The 16,259-nt window shown below is 29.7% G+C and overlaps 4 protein-coding genes across 4 annotated transcripts; 3 read left to right on the top strand and 1 right to left on the bottom strand.

Annotated features, from left to right (window-relative positions):
* The first annotated feature begins 2,026 nt into the window (after window positions 1-2,026).
* On the top strand, window positions 2,027-4,688 carry LOC124926444 (glucan endo-1,3-beta-glucosidase-like). Its single transcript, XM_047466672.1, has 4 exons — window positions 2,027-2,553; window positions 2,646-3,227; window positions 4,146-4,413; window positions 4,493-4,688. Exons 1-4 carry the CDS (start codon window positions 2,092-2,094, stop codon window positions 4,519-4,521), a joined length of 1,341 nt encoding a protein of 446 aa, XP_047322628.1. The 5' UTR covers window positions 2,027-2,091; the 3' UTR covers window positions 4,522-4,688.
* Window positions 4,689-6,431: 1,743 nt separating this feature from the next.
* Window positions 6,432-7,266, top strand: LOC124927988. Its single transcript, XM_047468503.1, has one exon. It carries the CDS (start codon window positions 6,477-6,479, stop codon window positions 7,119-7,121), a length of 645 nt encoding a protein of 214 aa, XP_047324459.1. The 5' UTR covers window positions 6,432-6,476; the 3' UTR covers window positions 7,122-7,266.
* A 2,068-nt stretch (window positions 7,267-9,334) lies between these two features.
* LOC124928179 (epsin-1-like) lies at window positions 9,335-10,468 on the top strand. The gene is made up of 4 exons (XM_047468707.1): window positions 9,335-9,528; window positions 9,617-9,742; window positions 9,812-9,976; window positions 10,064-10,468. Exons 1-4 carry the CDS (start codon window positions 9,425-9,427, stop codon window positions 10,371-10,373), a joined length of 705 nt encoding a protein of 234 aa, XP_047324663.1. The 5' UTR covers window positions 9,335-9,424; the 3' UTR covers window positions 10,374-10,468.
* On the bottom strand, window positions 10,444-12,763 carry LOC124928178 (actin). The gene is made up of 5 exons (XM_047468706.1): window positions 12,624-12,763; window positions 12,123-12,186; window positions 11,653-12,046; window positions 10,785-11,398; window positions 10,444-10,674 (listed from the first exon to the last, which is right to left on the bottom strand). Exons 2-5 carry the CDS (start codon window positions 12,180-12,182, stop codon window positions 10,609-10,611), a joined length of 1,134 nt encoding a protein of 377 aa, XP_047324662.1. The 5' UTR covers window positions 12,183-12,186; window positions 12,624-12,763; the 3' UTR covers window positions 10,444-10,608.
* Window positions 12,764-16,259: the final 3,496 nt, after the last annotated feature.

The following is a 16,259-nucleotide window of genomic DNA, read 5'->3' as shown; positions in this document are numbered from 1 at the left end:
TGTAATTATAATTTTACAATAATTGACATTAAAATATAATTTAATTTTCATGTTTGAAAAAAATATAAAAATTTAAATTCAATTATTATTTTATAATAAAAATAATTTTAATATATATTATTTATATTATTAAAATATTTGTTTGACACAATAATAATGGTATAAATGTCAAAAAAAAAAAAAAATTTATAGATGAATATGTTAATTTTTTTAATTTTTTTTAAAAATGAATTATATATATAATAACAATTTAAATCTTTATAAAAAATTTAAAAACAAAATTATAATTTCAAAATATTTTTATTTTATAATAACTTAATTACGTTAAAATATTAAATATATATTATAAAGATATAGGGACATATGCAAATTTTGTACTTAAATAAATTTGAGTGCCAAGTTGGACTTGACTTGTATTAAAAAAAAACAATAAAATATATTAAAAACACAGCCTTAATTTATTATCTTAATTACTTATGAGCAGTTTTATATTGATAATTCAAATACCTTCAAACACATTGCATATTCCTCAACCACCGAAATAAATCAAAGTAAAAAACTCAAAATGTATAATCATAGAGATTATAAATCAAATCTAACTTTCACTCTAAAAAGTGTTTTCGAATTTAAGAGAACGAATGGAATGGAATGGAATGGAATGGAATGGAATGGAATGGAATGGAATGGAATGGAATGAAATGGAATAAAATCCCAACCAGCCCATGGGTTTGAGAGGCTCCACCCCAGCCCAAAAACAATTGACTAATTTATCTTTATTTATTTTCTTCAGAGGAGAGAAAGAGGCCGTAAGGACCCAAACAACTCATCTTTTTATAATACTTATCAACCACTCATATATTTATTAAATAAAAAGAAAAACAACTAACATAATAACATTTTTTTTTTTTATATATTACGTGTGTGTAGTACTGCTACTACCACTATCTCCACAAATCACGGTTTGACTTGATTTATGGATCATGATTAATCGGTGATATTAATTAATTTTTTTAAGATATTTTTAATCTGGTGTTTTATTGAAATTTCTTGTGTTTTGGTGATTGAGAATTATAAATTAGAGTAAAACCCACCCACCAAATATATTACAGATTTTGTGAATTGAGCTTTCAAACTTTATTTTTAATTACCGATTATAGTAATGATCTTTTAAACTTAATCCATTTCCAATTTTTATTAATATTTTTCCTTTAGACGTCTATTTTATATATTAAATTTGTTTATTTGTAAATATATTAAAATTTTTATTTTTGAGATTTCTTATAAGTTAAAAAAAAAAGTTTTATAACAAATTTCAATATTTACTTTATTTAATTAATCAAATAAAATAATAAAAAGTATTTATTTATTTTTAAATATATTATTAATAATTTATCTTTAAAAAAAAAACAATGACGAAACAAGCTCGTGAATGTCTGTATTTAAAATTAGCCGTTTAGGCTTCCACACACGTCTTCTGTCCCCACCACACTGGTTTTGACACGTTTCTCCCGGCGTCTTTTTTACATATCTATATATCTATCTTTTCAAATAATTAAATTCTATATAATAGTTTTGACTAATCTTCAGAATAAAAACTATTAATATATTATCTGAATCATAACTCTATTTACTTCTTACTCTTTCTTAGATGTTAAAGTTTACATTAATTAATTGAATACGTTTTCTAATAAAATCAATAATTAAATGAACGTTATTAATTCTACAACTAACAAGTAACCTTCAATTGATAGTTTGAATTGTATGAGTAAGTATTCCATAGTTTTTGTATTTTGGTTATTTTATAAAATAAAATAAAATAAAAATTGTTATCTTGTATTTAAAATTTAAGAATGAATTAGTGTTTAATTTGAAAAATTATAAACAATTGATTTAATATTTTAATTAATTGTATATAATTAATGAAACAAGCCAAGAATATCGTTTGAGATTGTAGTCAAAGTAAAGAAAAGAAAGCTCTGTTTCCCAGTCCCTTCTTTAGAAATCAAATTACAACCGACCTTCTTCCCCTTCCTTCAAATTAAAGTATTAAAACCCCCCAAAATCTGTCATTTTCTCACCAAATCTCAAACAATGGCCATCAAAAATTCTCATTCCTTTCTCTTCTTCTGTTCTCTCATCATCTTCCTCCAGCATCTAACCGGCCTTCAAGCCATCGGCGTCAACTATGGAATGTGGGCAGACAACCTCCCCAACCCAGCTCAAGTCGCCCAGTTCGTCCGGGATCGTACCTCTATCGATCGGGTCAAAATATTCGACTCCAACCCGGAAGTTATCAGGGCTTTCGCAAATACCGGTATCCTCCTCTCAATCACAATCCCTAATGGAGATATCCCTTCCCTCGCCAACACAAGGGTCGCCCGTCGATGGATCCGATCCAACGTTAAACCCTTTTACCCAGCCACCAAGATTCACTATCTCCTCGTTGGATCCGAAGTTCTTCACTGGGGAGATCAAAACATGGTTTCCAATCTCGTATCCGCTATGAGATCTGTTCACGCAGCCCTCGTTGTAGAAGGTCTCGGAGAAATCAAGGTCCGATTCAACTCAACTCAATTCATTAATTTATTCATTTCTCTGTTTTTTTTTTGTGATCTTTAATAAAAAATTGATTGATTTACGGGCAGGTGACTACACCCCATTCACTTGGAATCTTGGCTAGCTCAGACCCGCCGAGTAAAGCCAGTTTCAGGCAGGGGTGGGAACAGAACGTGCTTGCCCCCATGCTCCGATTTCATCGGCAGACCAAGTCTCCATTTATGGTGAATCCATACCCGTATTTCTCATGGAGCCCTAATCAAACCCAATTCACCTTATTCCAATCGAACCCGGGAGTTCTTGACCGGTTTACTGGAAAGAAGTATTATAACGTGTACGATATGCTTCTAGATGCGGTTTATTCGTCAATGAAGAAACTCGGGTATGGAGATGTGGAGATAGCCGTGGGTGAAGTCGGATGGCCTTCGTACGGAGGACCCAATTTGAAGCACTGTACAGTTGAGAATGCCAGGTGGCACAATTTGAATGTCATGAAGAAGGCGGATTCCGGCGTCGGGACTCCGCTTATGCCCGGCCGGAAATTTGAGACTTATATTTTCGAGTTGTTTAATGAGAATCAGAAGCCGGGTAATGATGATGAGAAGAACTTCGGGTTATTTCGACCCGATATGACGGCGGTTTATGATATCGGTATCACGCGTGGTTCTCAGGTGAGATTTTAAATCTCGTTTGATTTCTTAATTAGTTTAAATTTATTAAATAAAACTTTATATTAATTAAAATGCATCAAAAGAATAAATAAATAAATAATGTGGCAACGGGCAGAAAGTGGATGACAGAAGTATGGTTAGAATTGGCTTAGCTGTATCCGACTTTTCACAACGTCTAGATTTTCGATACTACTTATTTGAATCCTGTCGTCTTCTTCAATCAATAATAAGGCCTTGTTTGTTTTTCTGGCTTATGTTTAAGGAGTTCCTTTTTCCTTTTGACTATTTTTTATATATTCCAAATTAATCCATTAATCTTTTTTATTATTATTATGTGTTTTCTGTATTTGTTTGTCCAAAGTCCAAACAAATATTAGATTAATAATTCAAATCCAAACAAAACTTAAGATACCAAGATTAAATTTATGGTGGACCCTATCCGCACCACGTGGGTTGTTCCTTAAGGTTTACCCTCATTCATAAATTGAATAACTGCATATTCTAGATTTTGTTTGTATTGGACTTTTTTTTTTCAATAAACAAATAGTTCAAAAATATATATATATATAATATAATATCACTATTTATTTATTATTATATTAAAAAGGGTTGTCTTTAAATTGGAACATAATAATTTAAGCTTAGGCTGACCATAAATTGTATAACTGCACATTCTAGATTTTGTTTGTATTGGACTTTTTTTTTTTCAATAAACAAATAGTTCAAAAATATATATATATATATAATATAATATCACTATTTATTTATTATTATATTAAAAAGGGTAGTCTTTAAATTGGAACATAATAATTGAAGCTTAGGCTGACCACAATACCCAACATTAAAAGATTATATAAATGGTTTGTTTTTGTTATAAACAAGTATGTTTCTACTTGAATTTGTCATTTATTTTAAAAGACTGGAGGCGGGGCTTCGGCGGGCAAACAATGGTGTGTTCCGAAAGCGGGCGTTAGCGATGCGGCCCTGCAGGCAAACATAAACTGGGCATGTAAAGAAGGAGGAGTAGACTGTTCGCCGATCACGAAGAAAGACGCAGATTGCTATGAACCAAACAATGTGAGATCACACGCAGCTTATGTAATGAACGCCTACTATCAGGCCAAGGGTCACCAGAGTTTCAACTGCGATTTCTCTCAAACCGGCACTGTAACCTTCACCGATCCAAGTAAGTCGATCAATATTTATCTAATATTTCCATTAATCGTGTCTTTTTCTTTTCATAACAATATTTGGAAACTTTGCAGGTACTGGAAAATGTAAATTTGTTGCATGAAAAGCTAGAGGGGTACAAGTATAGGATGCTTTTCTTGGCAAATTATTATTAATTTATTTTGGTCTTTTTATTCAATCTCCATCTACTTACTTGTAACTGATCGAATTATTATTATTATTATTATTATTATGTATGGAATTGGGATGTAGACTTGTCTCTAACTTATTATTATAATTTAAAGTTGTGTCTATTAATTAATAAAGTCTTTTAATGGATGGTATACCTACCTAAGATGCACAAACTTAGCTGGATACTTTAATAAATAAATAAAAAAGAATATGTAATATATAGTACATATAGTTTTATATAATAAATAAAGATGAATTAATGTGGTGATATGATGGATTGAACCTACATTTATGCCATAGAAATTAATTATTACTTTATTTTCGTTAGCAATTCAGGGTGGGCTAATCCATTTAGTATGGGCTATTCATATTGTTAGAAATAAAATAAGACATAACATAATTAACAAGAACAAACTTTTTATAGATTTCAGCATTGGATAAGAAAAAGAAAATGGGCTTCCCTAGCCCCTTCCTTAGTCTAGTCTTTCTGGACTTGACTTTGGGCCTACTCTTAACAAAATTTAGTTATAAATTAATTATATTTTGTCCATTTTGAAAAAAACAAATATATAATTAAGTATCCTTTTGATTAAAATATAATAATAAGTAGATGACAATAAAAAAAATATATTTATAAAATTAATTCATTTATTTGAATAAATAATATATACTTTAATTTATAAACATGAATTATTTATACTATGTCAATTTAAAATCATAATAATTTAATTACTTTAAAACTTTATCTAAATCATATTGTTTATTCTTTTCTATAATCATAAAATAGTAAAATTTTATTAATTAATTCAAATTTTTAATAAAATTTGATACAAAACTTAATAAATATTAAATCAAAGTTTTTATAACATTGAGAAAATAGTAAAATACATTGTTTGCCTATAAATGTAAGTTTGAGCTTGTTTGATGTTGGGATTTTTTAGACTTTTACTTCAAAATATAATATTTTTCATATTTCACTTCATCTTATCAATCAAAATATAAATAATATTTATTTAATTTTTTTTTTCTCATTTTTATATCTAGTCTATTTAAAATGTAGAAAGGTGAATAAACTTAAAAAAAAACTAAATAAAAAAAATTTTAAAAAAAAATGTGAAACCAGTTATAGGTGAGAAAATAGATCATTTTGGAGCGTCCATTGATTATTTTTGGCCCTGTCTACCCATGATTAAGAAAGACTTCTCATGAAAAGAGACATCTCATGTTTTTAGATGTCTCAAAATATGACGTCAATTTTGTTTTTATGTCTTAGCCCCTAAAGGACCGTAACTTTTTTCTTACTTCCTTGATGGTGGAGTTAAATTTAACCTTTATATTTTAACAATAAATAAATAAAATTAACCATGATTTAATCTTATTCTCATATCAATTTTAGCATATGTGATTTCATTCCCTGTAAAAAAATGATGAAAGATGTACATATTATTATTGCTAGACAATATGATTGAACAATCAGAGGAGGCTGTTGCATATTTTATCTATTTTATTATTATAAGATATTGACAACTCTATTATATATTAATCATAAAAATATATAGAGTTTTTAAATACCAAGCTAAGCTGGATCTAGATATATTAAATATATAAAAATGTTTATTTGTTCAAAATAATATATACATAATTGTCAACTTAATTATACTATTTTTTCAATCCAACAATTGACAAACATTTTAATGACTTAATAATTAATCCATCAAAACCTTTTAAAATATAAATAATGAAATAAGTTTTATTCTTTAAAACCGTATACTTTTTTAATAATAAAATTTAAATAAATTGAGAGATTCAAATAGACAAGAAGTTGAAGAGAGTTCATCTCGTCCAATTTCTGAAAACCATACAATCTCTCTCCGCCGCAAAACCGCCATGGAAGTGAAAGATAAGAAAAGCAAGAAAAACAAGAATCCAGATGATCATCATCAAACTACAAACCCTTGTTCTAATCTCTCCTTCAAACCGACATCCGACGTCAAGGGCCTTCGATTTGGCGGTCAAATCGTAGTCAAGTCCTTCAATGTCCGCCGTGCCCGTCGACACGAATTCCTCCGTCTCCTCTCCCTATCTCCACCTCCGGCGGCCCCTTCTTCCACGTTTTCTTCAATAACCGTCTATTTACCCACCAATTTCACAATCCTGGCCCATACAGTTTGGCACACGTTGACATTAGGACTAGGAACGAAGAAATCGAAGGTAATCTTGTTCGTATTTGAATCGGAGACAATGAAGGACACCGTCGATCGGATTTGGCCGGCGGAGATTCCGCTCGGGGAGGTGAATAAGAAGATGATAAGGAAATTGATTGGATGCGAAATGGCGAGATTTAAGTTTAGAAAAGGGTGTATCACGTTCTACGTTTACGCTGTTCGATCGAAAGGACATATTGGGTTTTCTCGTGTTAATGATCTGAGAATGATTCTTGAATCGGTCGTCGCTTTAATGGATTTTAAGGATCATACGGCGATGCTCGCCACGTCTACTCATGAAAGAATCGAATTTCCGGCGCCGGTTTGATCATTAATAATAATAATAGATAGGTACGGGAACCCACGTTCTTTCCTCATTCAACTGTTGTTGAACATTTCATTGTTCGTAGAATTGTGCGGTAAATCTTTTTTTTAGAATTTTATTTTTTTAGGTGAATATTTTTGTTTTTTTAGCGTGGATTTTGATAGTTATCTATAATTATTATAAAAAAATATTATTGAAAACTTATTCAGATAAGAACATCTAATGACAGTTTTCAAAAATAAAACTGAGTTCCATGTACTGACGTAACCATAATTTCTTGTCTGATTTCAAGTGAAAAATAATCATTTTTTTATGATCAAAACTTGTATACGTGTTGACTTTGTGTTCCCACGTCTTCCAAACATATATAAATTACTAATTTCTTGGAATGAGGAAAGTTATATTAAGAACTTACATAATATTCTCAAACTAGTATAATCATCTAATCAAACATGATAAATAGATAACATCTTATATATAAAAAAAAATTAATAAACAAAACCATTTTTTTTTTGTTATCAAATTGTTTGCAAAGATCTCAAAAAAGTTGTAAAAGCGTCAAAAACAACTTAATAAAATGAAGGACTGCTCTTGAGATTTCAACTATTTTAAATAGAAAAAGGGTAAATTTAAGTGAATATGTGATGGATAGTTAAATAAATTGATTTTTTTTGGTGGGCTTAAGCTCAGCTTCATCTCTAAGGTAAATCCCACCATGCTGAATGAATGCCCAATAACACCAGAATCCTCTGAAAACTACTAAGGAACTTCAAACACGACAATTGACAAATTGATAAATAACAAACAACAAATACAACATAAAAAATAAACTTAAATGTTCAAATTGCTAATCACCCAAAAAAATTAAGTAACCTAACCTAAATGGCTATTAGTAAAGCGAACTCAAATAAGTTGGTTCAAAAGATATTGATAAACTAAAAAATGATGCTATAATTGTGGTAACTATCTTTCACAAAAACAACGAGAAAATGACAAAAATTACTACCCTTTCCACATTTTTCTTAATGGTATAATTAAGAATTGTTCTATTCTTCTTCTTTTCTTAATAAAAAAAATAATCTTTAGAGAATAAAATAACAGACCCTTTATTTTTTTAAATAAACTTGCTTTAATAATTTATTTAATTATAAATGTCACAACCAAATTAAAAACAACACACCTTTTAAATGATTAAAAGATACCCTTCTAAAATTTGTTTCCTTTTAATTTGAAACCGAACTTTGTCATGTTTCTCAAATTGACAAGATTGTTAAATTTTAGGGTTGAGAGTTGAGACATAAGTTAAATATATATAATGGAATTTAGGGTAAATAGTGAATCTTTTATGATAATATATACCAACATTAAGTCATTTAAAACTCTAAAAACTAGTATTATTTATGTTGTTTATTTCTCTACCAGAGAAACTTGATTTTTCATATATAATCAAGTGTTTTGGTTGTTAGATGTGTGCACTTCAACTAATCCTAGAGAGGCTATCAAATTAAACAACTCCATATAAATGTCACTTAAAATAAAATTTGAATGTAAAATCTCACACGGTACTCTTTAACTAATATTTATTTGTAACTTAAAGACCGGCAGATATTCGTTAGGGATGGCTTATAGCGGACATTTTTTGATATATAGTCAAAGTCGAAAGTAAGTTACAAGAACAGACATATGATGAAACATTCAATTAAAAACAACTTTCACTTTTTTTTATTTGAGGATGATTAGTTTACTTTTGTATGAATTCCCCAACAACGAATTAAAGGATTGGATTTTGTACTGGCTGGCTCCATTTCTAATCTAGGATTGTGAAACGTGATACCAAATTTCATGTTTTTTTTAAAATTTAATTCATTATTAGTTTATCTAATTTGAAAAATAAAATAAAATTCACACATTAACTTGTTTCTTCTATATTTATTTTATTTTCAAATCCACTATTTCAACTATAATTTCTGAATCCATCTCTCACCTAAATTATTCAGCGATGAATATAGACCATGTAAACTTGAGGTATGTCTATCTCATTGAACTTTCTAGGCACCTTCACTACTTTGTTTGTGATGTAGACTTTTTTTTGTACACACAAATAAAAATAAAAAATGAAAGAAAGGTATATATATATATATATATATATATATATATATATATATATATATATATATATATATATATATATATATATATATAATGGGACGGTTACTAGCTCACGATGGTAGTGGTTGTTGACTTAGAATAAAGTTTTTCCAACATCATCATAAAACTTAACCCAAATTTCCATAATCATCAAAAACATGGCTTCTTCATTTCACGATCTCAAAAGGCAAGCTTCTCTCATGTTTCGAGACAAGATCAACAAGGCAAGATGGGCTATCACCAGTGCTACTCCAGCTCAAATGTATAACTTCTCTTTCTTTCCCATCCAATTTTATCATCTTCTTCTTGATTTTGATGTTTGAATTAGTCTCTTCTGCAATTTATCCAAGTTTGATAGAAGAAGCCATTAATAATGGAGATACAACAGCTCTAGAAGGTCCCTCTATGAAAGTAATTTCGCAGGCAGCTTTTGATGTTGATGATTACTATAGGATTGTCGATGTCCTGCATACGAGGTAACTAAAGAAATATGTCTTCTTCTTTTACCTTAATCGGTTTTGTTGCCTCATCAGGGGTTGGAACAGGTTAAATGAATTTGATAAAAGTAAATGGAGATGTTCGTACAAGGCTTTGGTAATGTTAGAACACCTTCTCACTCACGGCCCAGAGAGAATTGCAGAAGAGTTCATTTCTGATGCAGATTCCATAATGAAAATGGAACAAGGCTTTCAATTCGTTGATGAAAAAGGGTGGGTCTTGTCTGTGATGGTCTATTTCATACTTCCTTTATTTTAATAATTCATCTTAATCTCTTTATTTCTTCTATTCATGATCAGAATCAATTGGGGTTCAAACATGAAAAATAAATGTCTGAGAATACAGAAGCTGTTGAAAGACAAGCCATTTCTTAAAGATGAGAGAGCAAGAACCCGACAAGTGACCAGATCCATCACTGGCATTGAAAGCTCCCACAAGAACACATCTTCTCCTCCTCGAGAGGAATTCAGACGATTCAATTCTCACTACACAGGCGACAACAACAATCAATATAATAAAGTTGTAGAAGATGAAACAGAGGAGGAGCTGCACCCTTTTTCATTAAAGGAGAATCAAACCGGTGTTGATTCTCTACTTTCTTCTGTTTAGAATCTATAGGTGTGTGTTTGTTTGTATGCAACCATTAAAGGTGAAACCAAAATGACACAGCTATGAAGAATAATAGAGAAGCAATTAATATCGAATTAAAACCAAAAGAATTCATCCCTTCTGCAAATCCAACTCCAGAAACAACAAATATAGAAAAATCATAGATAAAAACATTTTTTTAAGTTTAAGATCTCTCCAGTTGCCCAGAAATAACATAGTACTCAGTTGTTTTAAATCAGAAGCACTTCCTGTGAACAATAGAAGGTCCAGATTCATCATATTCTGCCTTTGCAATCCACATCTGTTCTCAACAAAAAAAAAATGAAAATCCATCAGAGAGTGAGTGATTGACCTAACCGTATGTATAATAATAATCCTTTGCTTTCTTAAAATACAAAATGTTAAGATTACCTGCTGGAAAGTGCTTAGAGATGCCAAGATGGATCCACCAATCCAGACACTGTACTTCCTCTCGGGAGGTGCAACCACCTTTATCTTCATGCTACTTGGTGCAAGGGCGGTTATCTCTTTGCTCATTCTGTCGGCAATACCAGGGAACATAGTTGAACCACCACTAAGCACAATGTTTCCATACAGATCCTTCCTGATATCCACATCACACTTCATGATAGAGTTGTATGTAGTCTCGTGGATTCCAGCAGCTTCCATTCCGATCATCGATGGCTGGAAAAGCACCTCAGGGCATCGGAACCTCTCAGCACCAATAGTGATCACTTGACCGTCAGGTAACTCGTAGGTTTTCTCGACTGACGAACTGGTTCTCGAAGTCTCAATCTCCTGTTCGTAGTCCAGAGCTATGTAAGCCAACTTCTCTTTCACATCTCTCACAATTTCCCGCTCTGCAGTAGTGGTAAATGAATAACCACGTTCTGTAAGGATCTTCATCAAGTGATCCGTCAGGTCTCGACCAGCCAAATCAAGACGAAGGATCGCGTGTGGAAGGGCGTATCCTTCGTAGATGGGGACTGTGTGGCTCACACCATCACCCGAATCCAGCACAATACCTACACAGATAAACAAATGTCAACAATTATTGAAAAGTGGTTCAAGAATGTACACTATTGTTATTCAAAATGACATCTGAAGTGAAGAGTAACTAATACATTTCAAACTTGCAATTTCAAAACTTTGCAAAGAATTGGGTATTGATTTGAAGAATGGAAAAGTAAATGCTTTAAAAATTGCCTCTTTTTTTGCTAATTTTAGAAAAAGGATTTTCTTCTGTCTAATAGAATATGAATTACTTTAAATGGCTTACCGGTGGTTCGCCCACTTGCATAAAGAGAAAGAACGGCCTGAATGGCGACATACATGGCAGGGGTGTTAAATGTCTCAAACATAATTTGGGTCATCTTTTCACGATTAGCCTTGGGGTTAAGAGGTGCTTCAGTAAGAAGAACGGGATGCTCTTCTGGTGCAACACGAAGCTCATTGTAGAACGTGTGATGCCATATCTTCTCCATATCATCCCAATTACTCACAATACCATGCTCAATTGGGTATTTCAAAGTTAAGATACCTCTCTTCGACTGAGCTTCATCACCAACATAGGCGTCTTTCTGCCCCATTCCAACCATCACACCAGTGTGACGAGGACGACCCACAATGCTAGGAAACACAGCTCGCGGAGCATCATCTCCGGCAAATCCAGCCTAAAAATTGAATTTTTCCGATTACAATTCAGTCATAAATCTTAAATACATATGAAAACTCACTCCATTTGAATACCTTAACCATTCCAGTCCCATTATCGCACACGAGTGGCTGAATGTCCTCACCTTCTGCCATCTTACTGTCCACAAATTCAAAAAAGAGATAAGAACCGTGCATCATCATCATTTCCAGTCTTTAAATTACATCTTAACTAGTAAATCATTAATAACTTCAGTGGCAAAAGGTTAAAATTAGCATCACATTATATAATAATCAAAAGAGATAATCTGATCCACTTATTTTCGAAAACAACTTGAAATGTTAAAAAGATCATATATTTCATAAAATTCAATGGACAAATTAGAGATCTGATGAATCTCAAGCAAATATAGAGAAGTTCGATTCAATATGTAGTATCTATCATCATTAGTATTGTAACATTGAAATGGATAGATACAGCAGCAATGCAGCTACTACATAAAAGCAGTTGGAATCCAAACAGATCGAGAATAATAGAAACAGGTATTGGAATGAAGAATGAAGAGATCGAAGAATATAGAGAAAGAGAAATCTTACAGTGGAAAGAAAAAAACCCTAAACTCGCTGCTGGAGAAAAGGAGAAGAAAATAGTGAGAGAGAGAGAGTGCGGGAAGAGAAAGACGAAAGGCGGATGGATGGATGGATGTTCTTACAAGGGAAAGATATGAGGAATATATGGAGGGAGGGAGAAAGAATGAGAGCCGTTGGATCAAATTCCAGACTGGATGTACGGAGAGGGTGCCACGTCTGAATTTGGGTTTGCATATATACACGACTCATGTCATGATGAGGCCCAGAGGGAAGAGGAGTGGTGGTGCACATAGCACCCTTCCCCATCTACATTTATTATTATTAATTTTTATTTGTACTTATTTATTATTATTATTTATATACAATACGGGCATGACCATTTATCTTTACTTAACCATTTTATATGGTTGTCTTTTCTTTTCTCTAATTTGTGGTGAATAATAAACAAAACAATATCCTAAAATTTACCTAGGCCTTGTTTGATAGGGGTTATTTATATACTTAATTAATAATTATAGGGTCATTTTTCATTTAATCTAAATTTGATGGAGGGTATAAACAAGGGTTAACTGTTTTCAACGGTTAAACGATTCGGTTTTCGGTTAAACTATTTTTCTAGCGCGATAAATCTGTAATAATTTAATCATATATAATTATATTCGTTATTTTTTTTAAAATAATAGATATATTATAATTAATATTTAATAATATATATATATATATTAGTTATTTTTAAATTTTAAATTATAATTTGTATAGAATTATTTTAAAAAATTATATATGACTATTAGTTTTAAAATTAAGACTTTTAAAATTAAGAATTTTAAAATATAGTATATTGTTACAATAATATAATATATTATAATATATTTCTAAATATATCAATAATATAATATATTATTATTGAAAATGGTGAAACATAATATTATGATAAATAAGAATTTTTTTTATTAAGTTTAATACTTAATTTAAAAAATTGAATTAACCATAAATCGATCGGAACCAAACCGGTAAAACTAATACCAATACTGGTCGGTTAACCGGTTTGTAAAATACGAATAAAATCAGATTTAACCGAAACAATTTTTTCAAACAAAATGTATAAATATGATATAAATAAAATAGTTTAAATATATCTATAAATTATAGTTTTCATCATAACTACTTATATTTATCCACTTTTATCTTTTAAACTACATAATTATCAAATTAAAAACAATATCTTATATTACAATTTAGTTGAATTAAATTGATTTTAATTAATAAAGAATATTAATTAATATTGTATGATTCTCTCTTTTAATAAAATTGTAAACTAATCATATATATATATAATAATATTATTTTATGTTAAAGAATGAAATATAACCTAGTAATAATCTTTTTTTTAATTTAATTCATTATTTATTTAATTTTTAATTTAAAAAATGAACAAAACCTATGTTAATTCATTCATAATTTTCTAAAAAAATTTCAAATCCACGCCGCCCAGGTTCAATTTTTTAATCCGTCCATAACTATAGCGAATTCTAATCTACATTGAACAATATCATATTTAAAAAAAATGGGCCACAAACTAAAAAAGTGCCAAATTTGTTTTTTTATTAGCTGAAATTCAAGATCCTAATTAAATGAAATAAAAAAAAAAAAGGTTGTGAAAGGGCAAAGCACATGTATATGTTTAATTAGTTAGATTTATTGAAAGTTGATAGAGAGAAGAAAGTTGTCCAACAGGTGGTAATAATGGTCAAGAATTGGACAGGGCTCTACTTTTTGAATGCCTAATTAATCATTCTCACCACTCACTCATCTTATATCATTTTAATTCTACATAAACAGAATTATATATAAGTTAATTACATATAATTTTTAGTGGTAATGCAAAATCCTAATTAATCTAACTCAAACAGTTGGTTCTGGTTGGATTGAAATTAGAATCCATATCTTACTATATACCCTACACATGTTAAAACAAGAAGATTGAAATGATTATATCATTGATGATTCTTGTCAAGAGAATTGCACAATTAATTTAATGTGCCACTAGAAATCTCAATTTTAGTAGATAGATAGATAGATAGTTTAATTAGGTAATAAGAATAATGAAATATGTCGACATGACCAAACCAAACCAAACCAAACAGCAATTAAAGCCTGGCCCTGGGCAAGCATGTGAAAAAGCACGACTCCTTTATCTTTTGCCTTAAGGCTGGACCTGGACCACCTCCTCCTCATCATAATATCATTTGTTTTGCCTTGTAAGCATCAAACCCCATTATGATGTTTATTTAGGGCCACATTCAGGTAATTCACACCCTTACTTTCCTGCATATATGCATTCTTCGTCCCTTCAAGAATTCGATCTCATTGATTGAGGAGATTCAAACCACAAACAACATTTATTTATAAGGAGTAACATATCAAATGTTAATGTTAGATCTCTAATGTTATTTTTGTTCATTGATTAACAAAAAAAATTATGATCTCATTGTTGTTTGTAATTTTGTCCTAATCAAACACAAATTATTTGAATTAAGGAAAAATGGGATCAGAGAGGGGTTATGACTTGTATAATTTTGTATAACTTTTCTCTACTATTTCATTGTTGTTCTGTTGTTCTCGAATGGTTAATTTTGTTGAGTTTGAATGTGTTCAATGATAAAGTGAATATTCGTAATTTTTTATTACTTAAACTATTATCATTTATATCATATTTCGTAGTGTTTTTTAGAAGAAAAAAAAATTCATAATATCATCACCTTGTGATTGGATCTTAGGAATAGTTTTGTAGGCCGTTAAAATCTCGAGTTTACTCTTAAAATTTTATAATTTTACGATTTCAAATAAGGTTAACAAATCTAATTTTAAGTAAACTCTTAAAATTTTAAATTTACGAGAATAAGATTTTACAATTATACGAGTTTATAAATAATTTGGATTTTACGATTTTAAACGATTTTACGTTAAAAAATAAATTTATATTAAAAAATTAAAAAATAAAGTTATTATTTATTCAAATAAATTAATTAATATAATTACTTTTATAAGTATAATTTTTTTTAGTGATATTAATCTATTATTATTTTTAATTAATTTTATATTTAAATATATAAAAAAATTTAATTAATTAATTATAAAATACTTAATTATATATATAAATAATAATAATATATAACTATTATTTTTTAAAATGAAACTAATTTATCTTCAATTTAGTTTACATTACTTGGTCTAAATTAGACATTCAAAATTCCAGACCAAACCGTGTAAACAGTGTAGGTCCGGAAAAGTATCAATTATTGATCAGGCCCGATCTTATTTTATTTTCTTTTCATGTACAAATTTAACTTTTATCATTACTTTTGTAATTAAAAATTAAAAAATTTAATATTTTAATTTATAAATATTTTTAATAACTTCATTCTCTTACAATATTTTATAAATATATAATTTTCTCAAAATGAAATCCAATAAATTAGAAACCCATCAATCAAAACTCTGTTGGTAATATTATCTCGTAAAAAATTACACGTAAATAATATATGAATACAATAAAAAGATAATATAACAGATACAATAGATTATGTAATTAGATGAAAAAATGTCTTCTCGTTTGTTCCGAGGCCTGTGAAACACAGTTCC

This window comes from Impatiens glandulifera, chromosome 2 (assembly GCF_907164915.1).
Source record: "Impatiens glandulifera chromosome 2, dImpGla2.1, whole genome shotgun sequence".
Classification (NCBI taxonomy): domain Eukaryota; kingdom Viridiplantae; phylum Streptophyta; class Magnoliopsida; order Ericales; family Balsaminaceae; genus Impatiens; species Impatiens glandulifera.
Note: the sequence above shows the minus strand (reverse complement) of the source record. Positions and strands in the feature narration are given on the sequence as shown.

Bases quoted from the DNA above. Each gene is read 5' to 3' on its own strand.
- LOC124926444 (XM_047466672.1), top strand. From the start codon at position 2,092: ATGGCCATCAAAAATTCTCATTCCTTTCTCTTCTTCTGTTCTCTCATC. The intron at 3,228-4,145 runs GTGAGATTTTAA...TTATTTTAAAAG, and splicing joins GTATCACGCGTGGTTCTCAG to ACTGGAGGCGGGGCTTCGGC. The intron at 4,414-4,492 runs GTAAGTCGATCA...GAAACTTTGCAG, and splicing joins TGTAACCTTCACCGATCCAA to GTACTGGAAAATGTAAATTT.
- LOC124927988 (XM_047468503.1), top strand. From the start codon at position 6,477: ATGGAAGTGAAAGATAAGAAAAGCAAGAAAAACAAGAATCCAGATGAT.
- LOC124928179 (XM_047468707.1), top strand. From the start codon at position 9,425: ATGGCTTCTTCATTTCACGATCTCAAAAGGCAAGCTTCTCTCATGTTT. The intron at 9,529-9,616 runs GTATAACTTCTC...AATTTATCCAAG, and splicing joins AGTGCTACTCCAGCTCAAAT to TTTGATAGAAGAAGCCATTA. The intron at 9,977-10,063 runs GTGGGTCTTGTC...ATTCATGATCAG, and splicing joins CAATTCGTTGATGAAAAAGG to AATCAATTGGGGTTCAAACA.
- LOC124928178 (XM_047468706.1), bottom strand. From the start codon at position 12,182: ATGGCAGAAGGTGAGGACATTCAGCCACTCGTGTGCGATAATGGGACT. The intron at 12,047-12,122 runs GTATTCAAATGG...TTCAATTTTTAG, and splicing joins ATGGGACTGGAATGGTTAAG to GCTGGATTTGCCGGAGATGA. The intron at 11,399-11,652 runs GTAAGCCATTTA...TTATCTGTGTAG, and splicing joins TGCAAGTGGGCGAACCACCG to GTATTGTGCTGGATTCGGGT.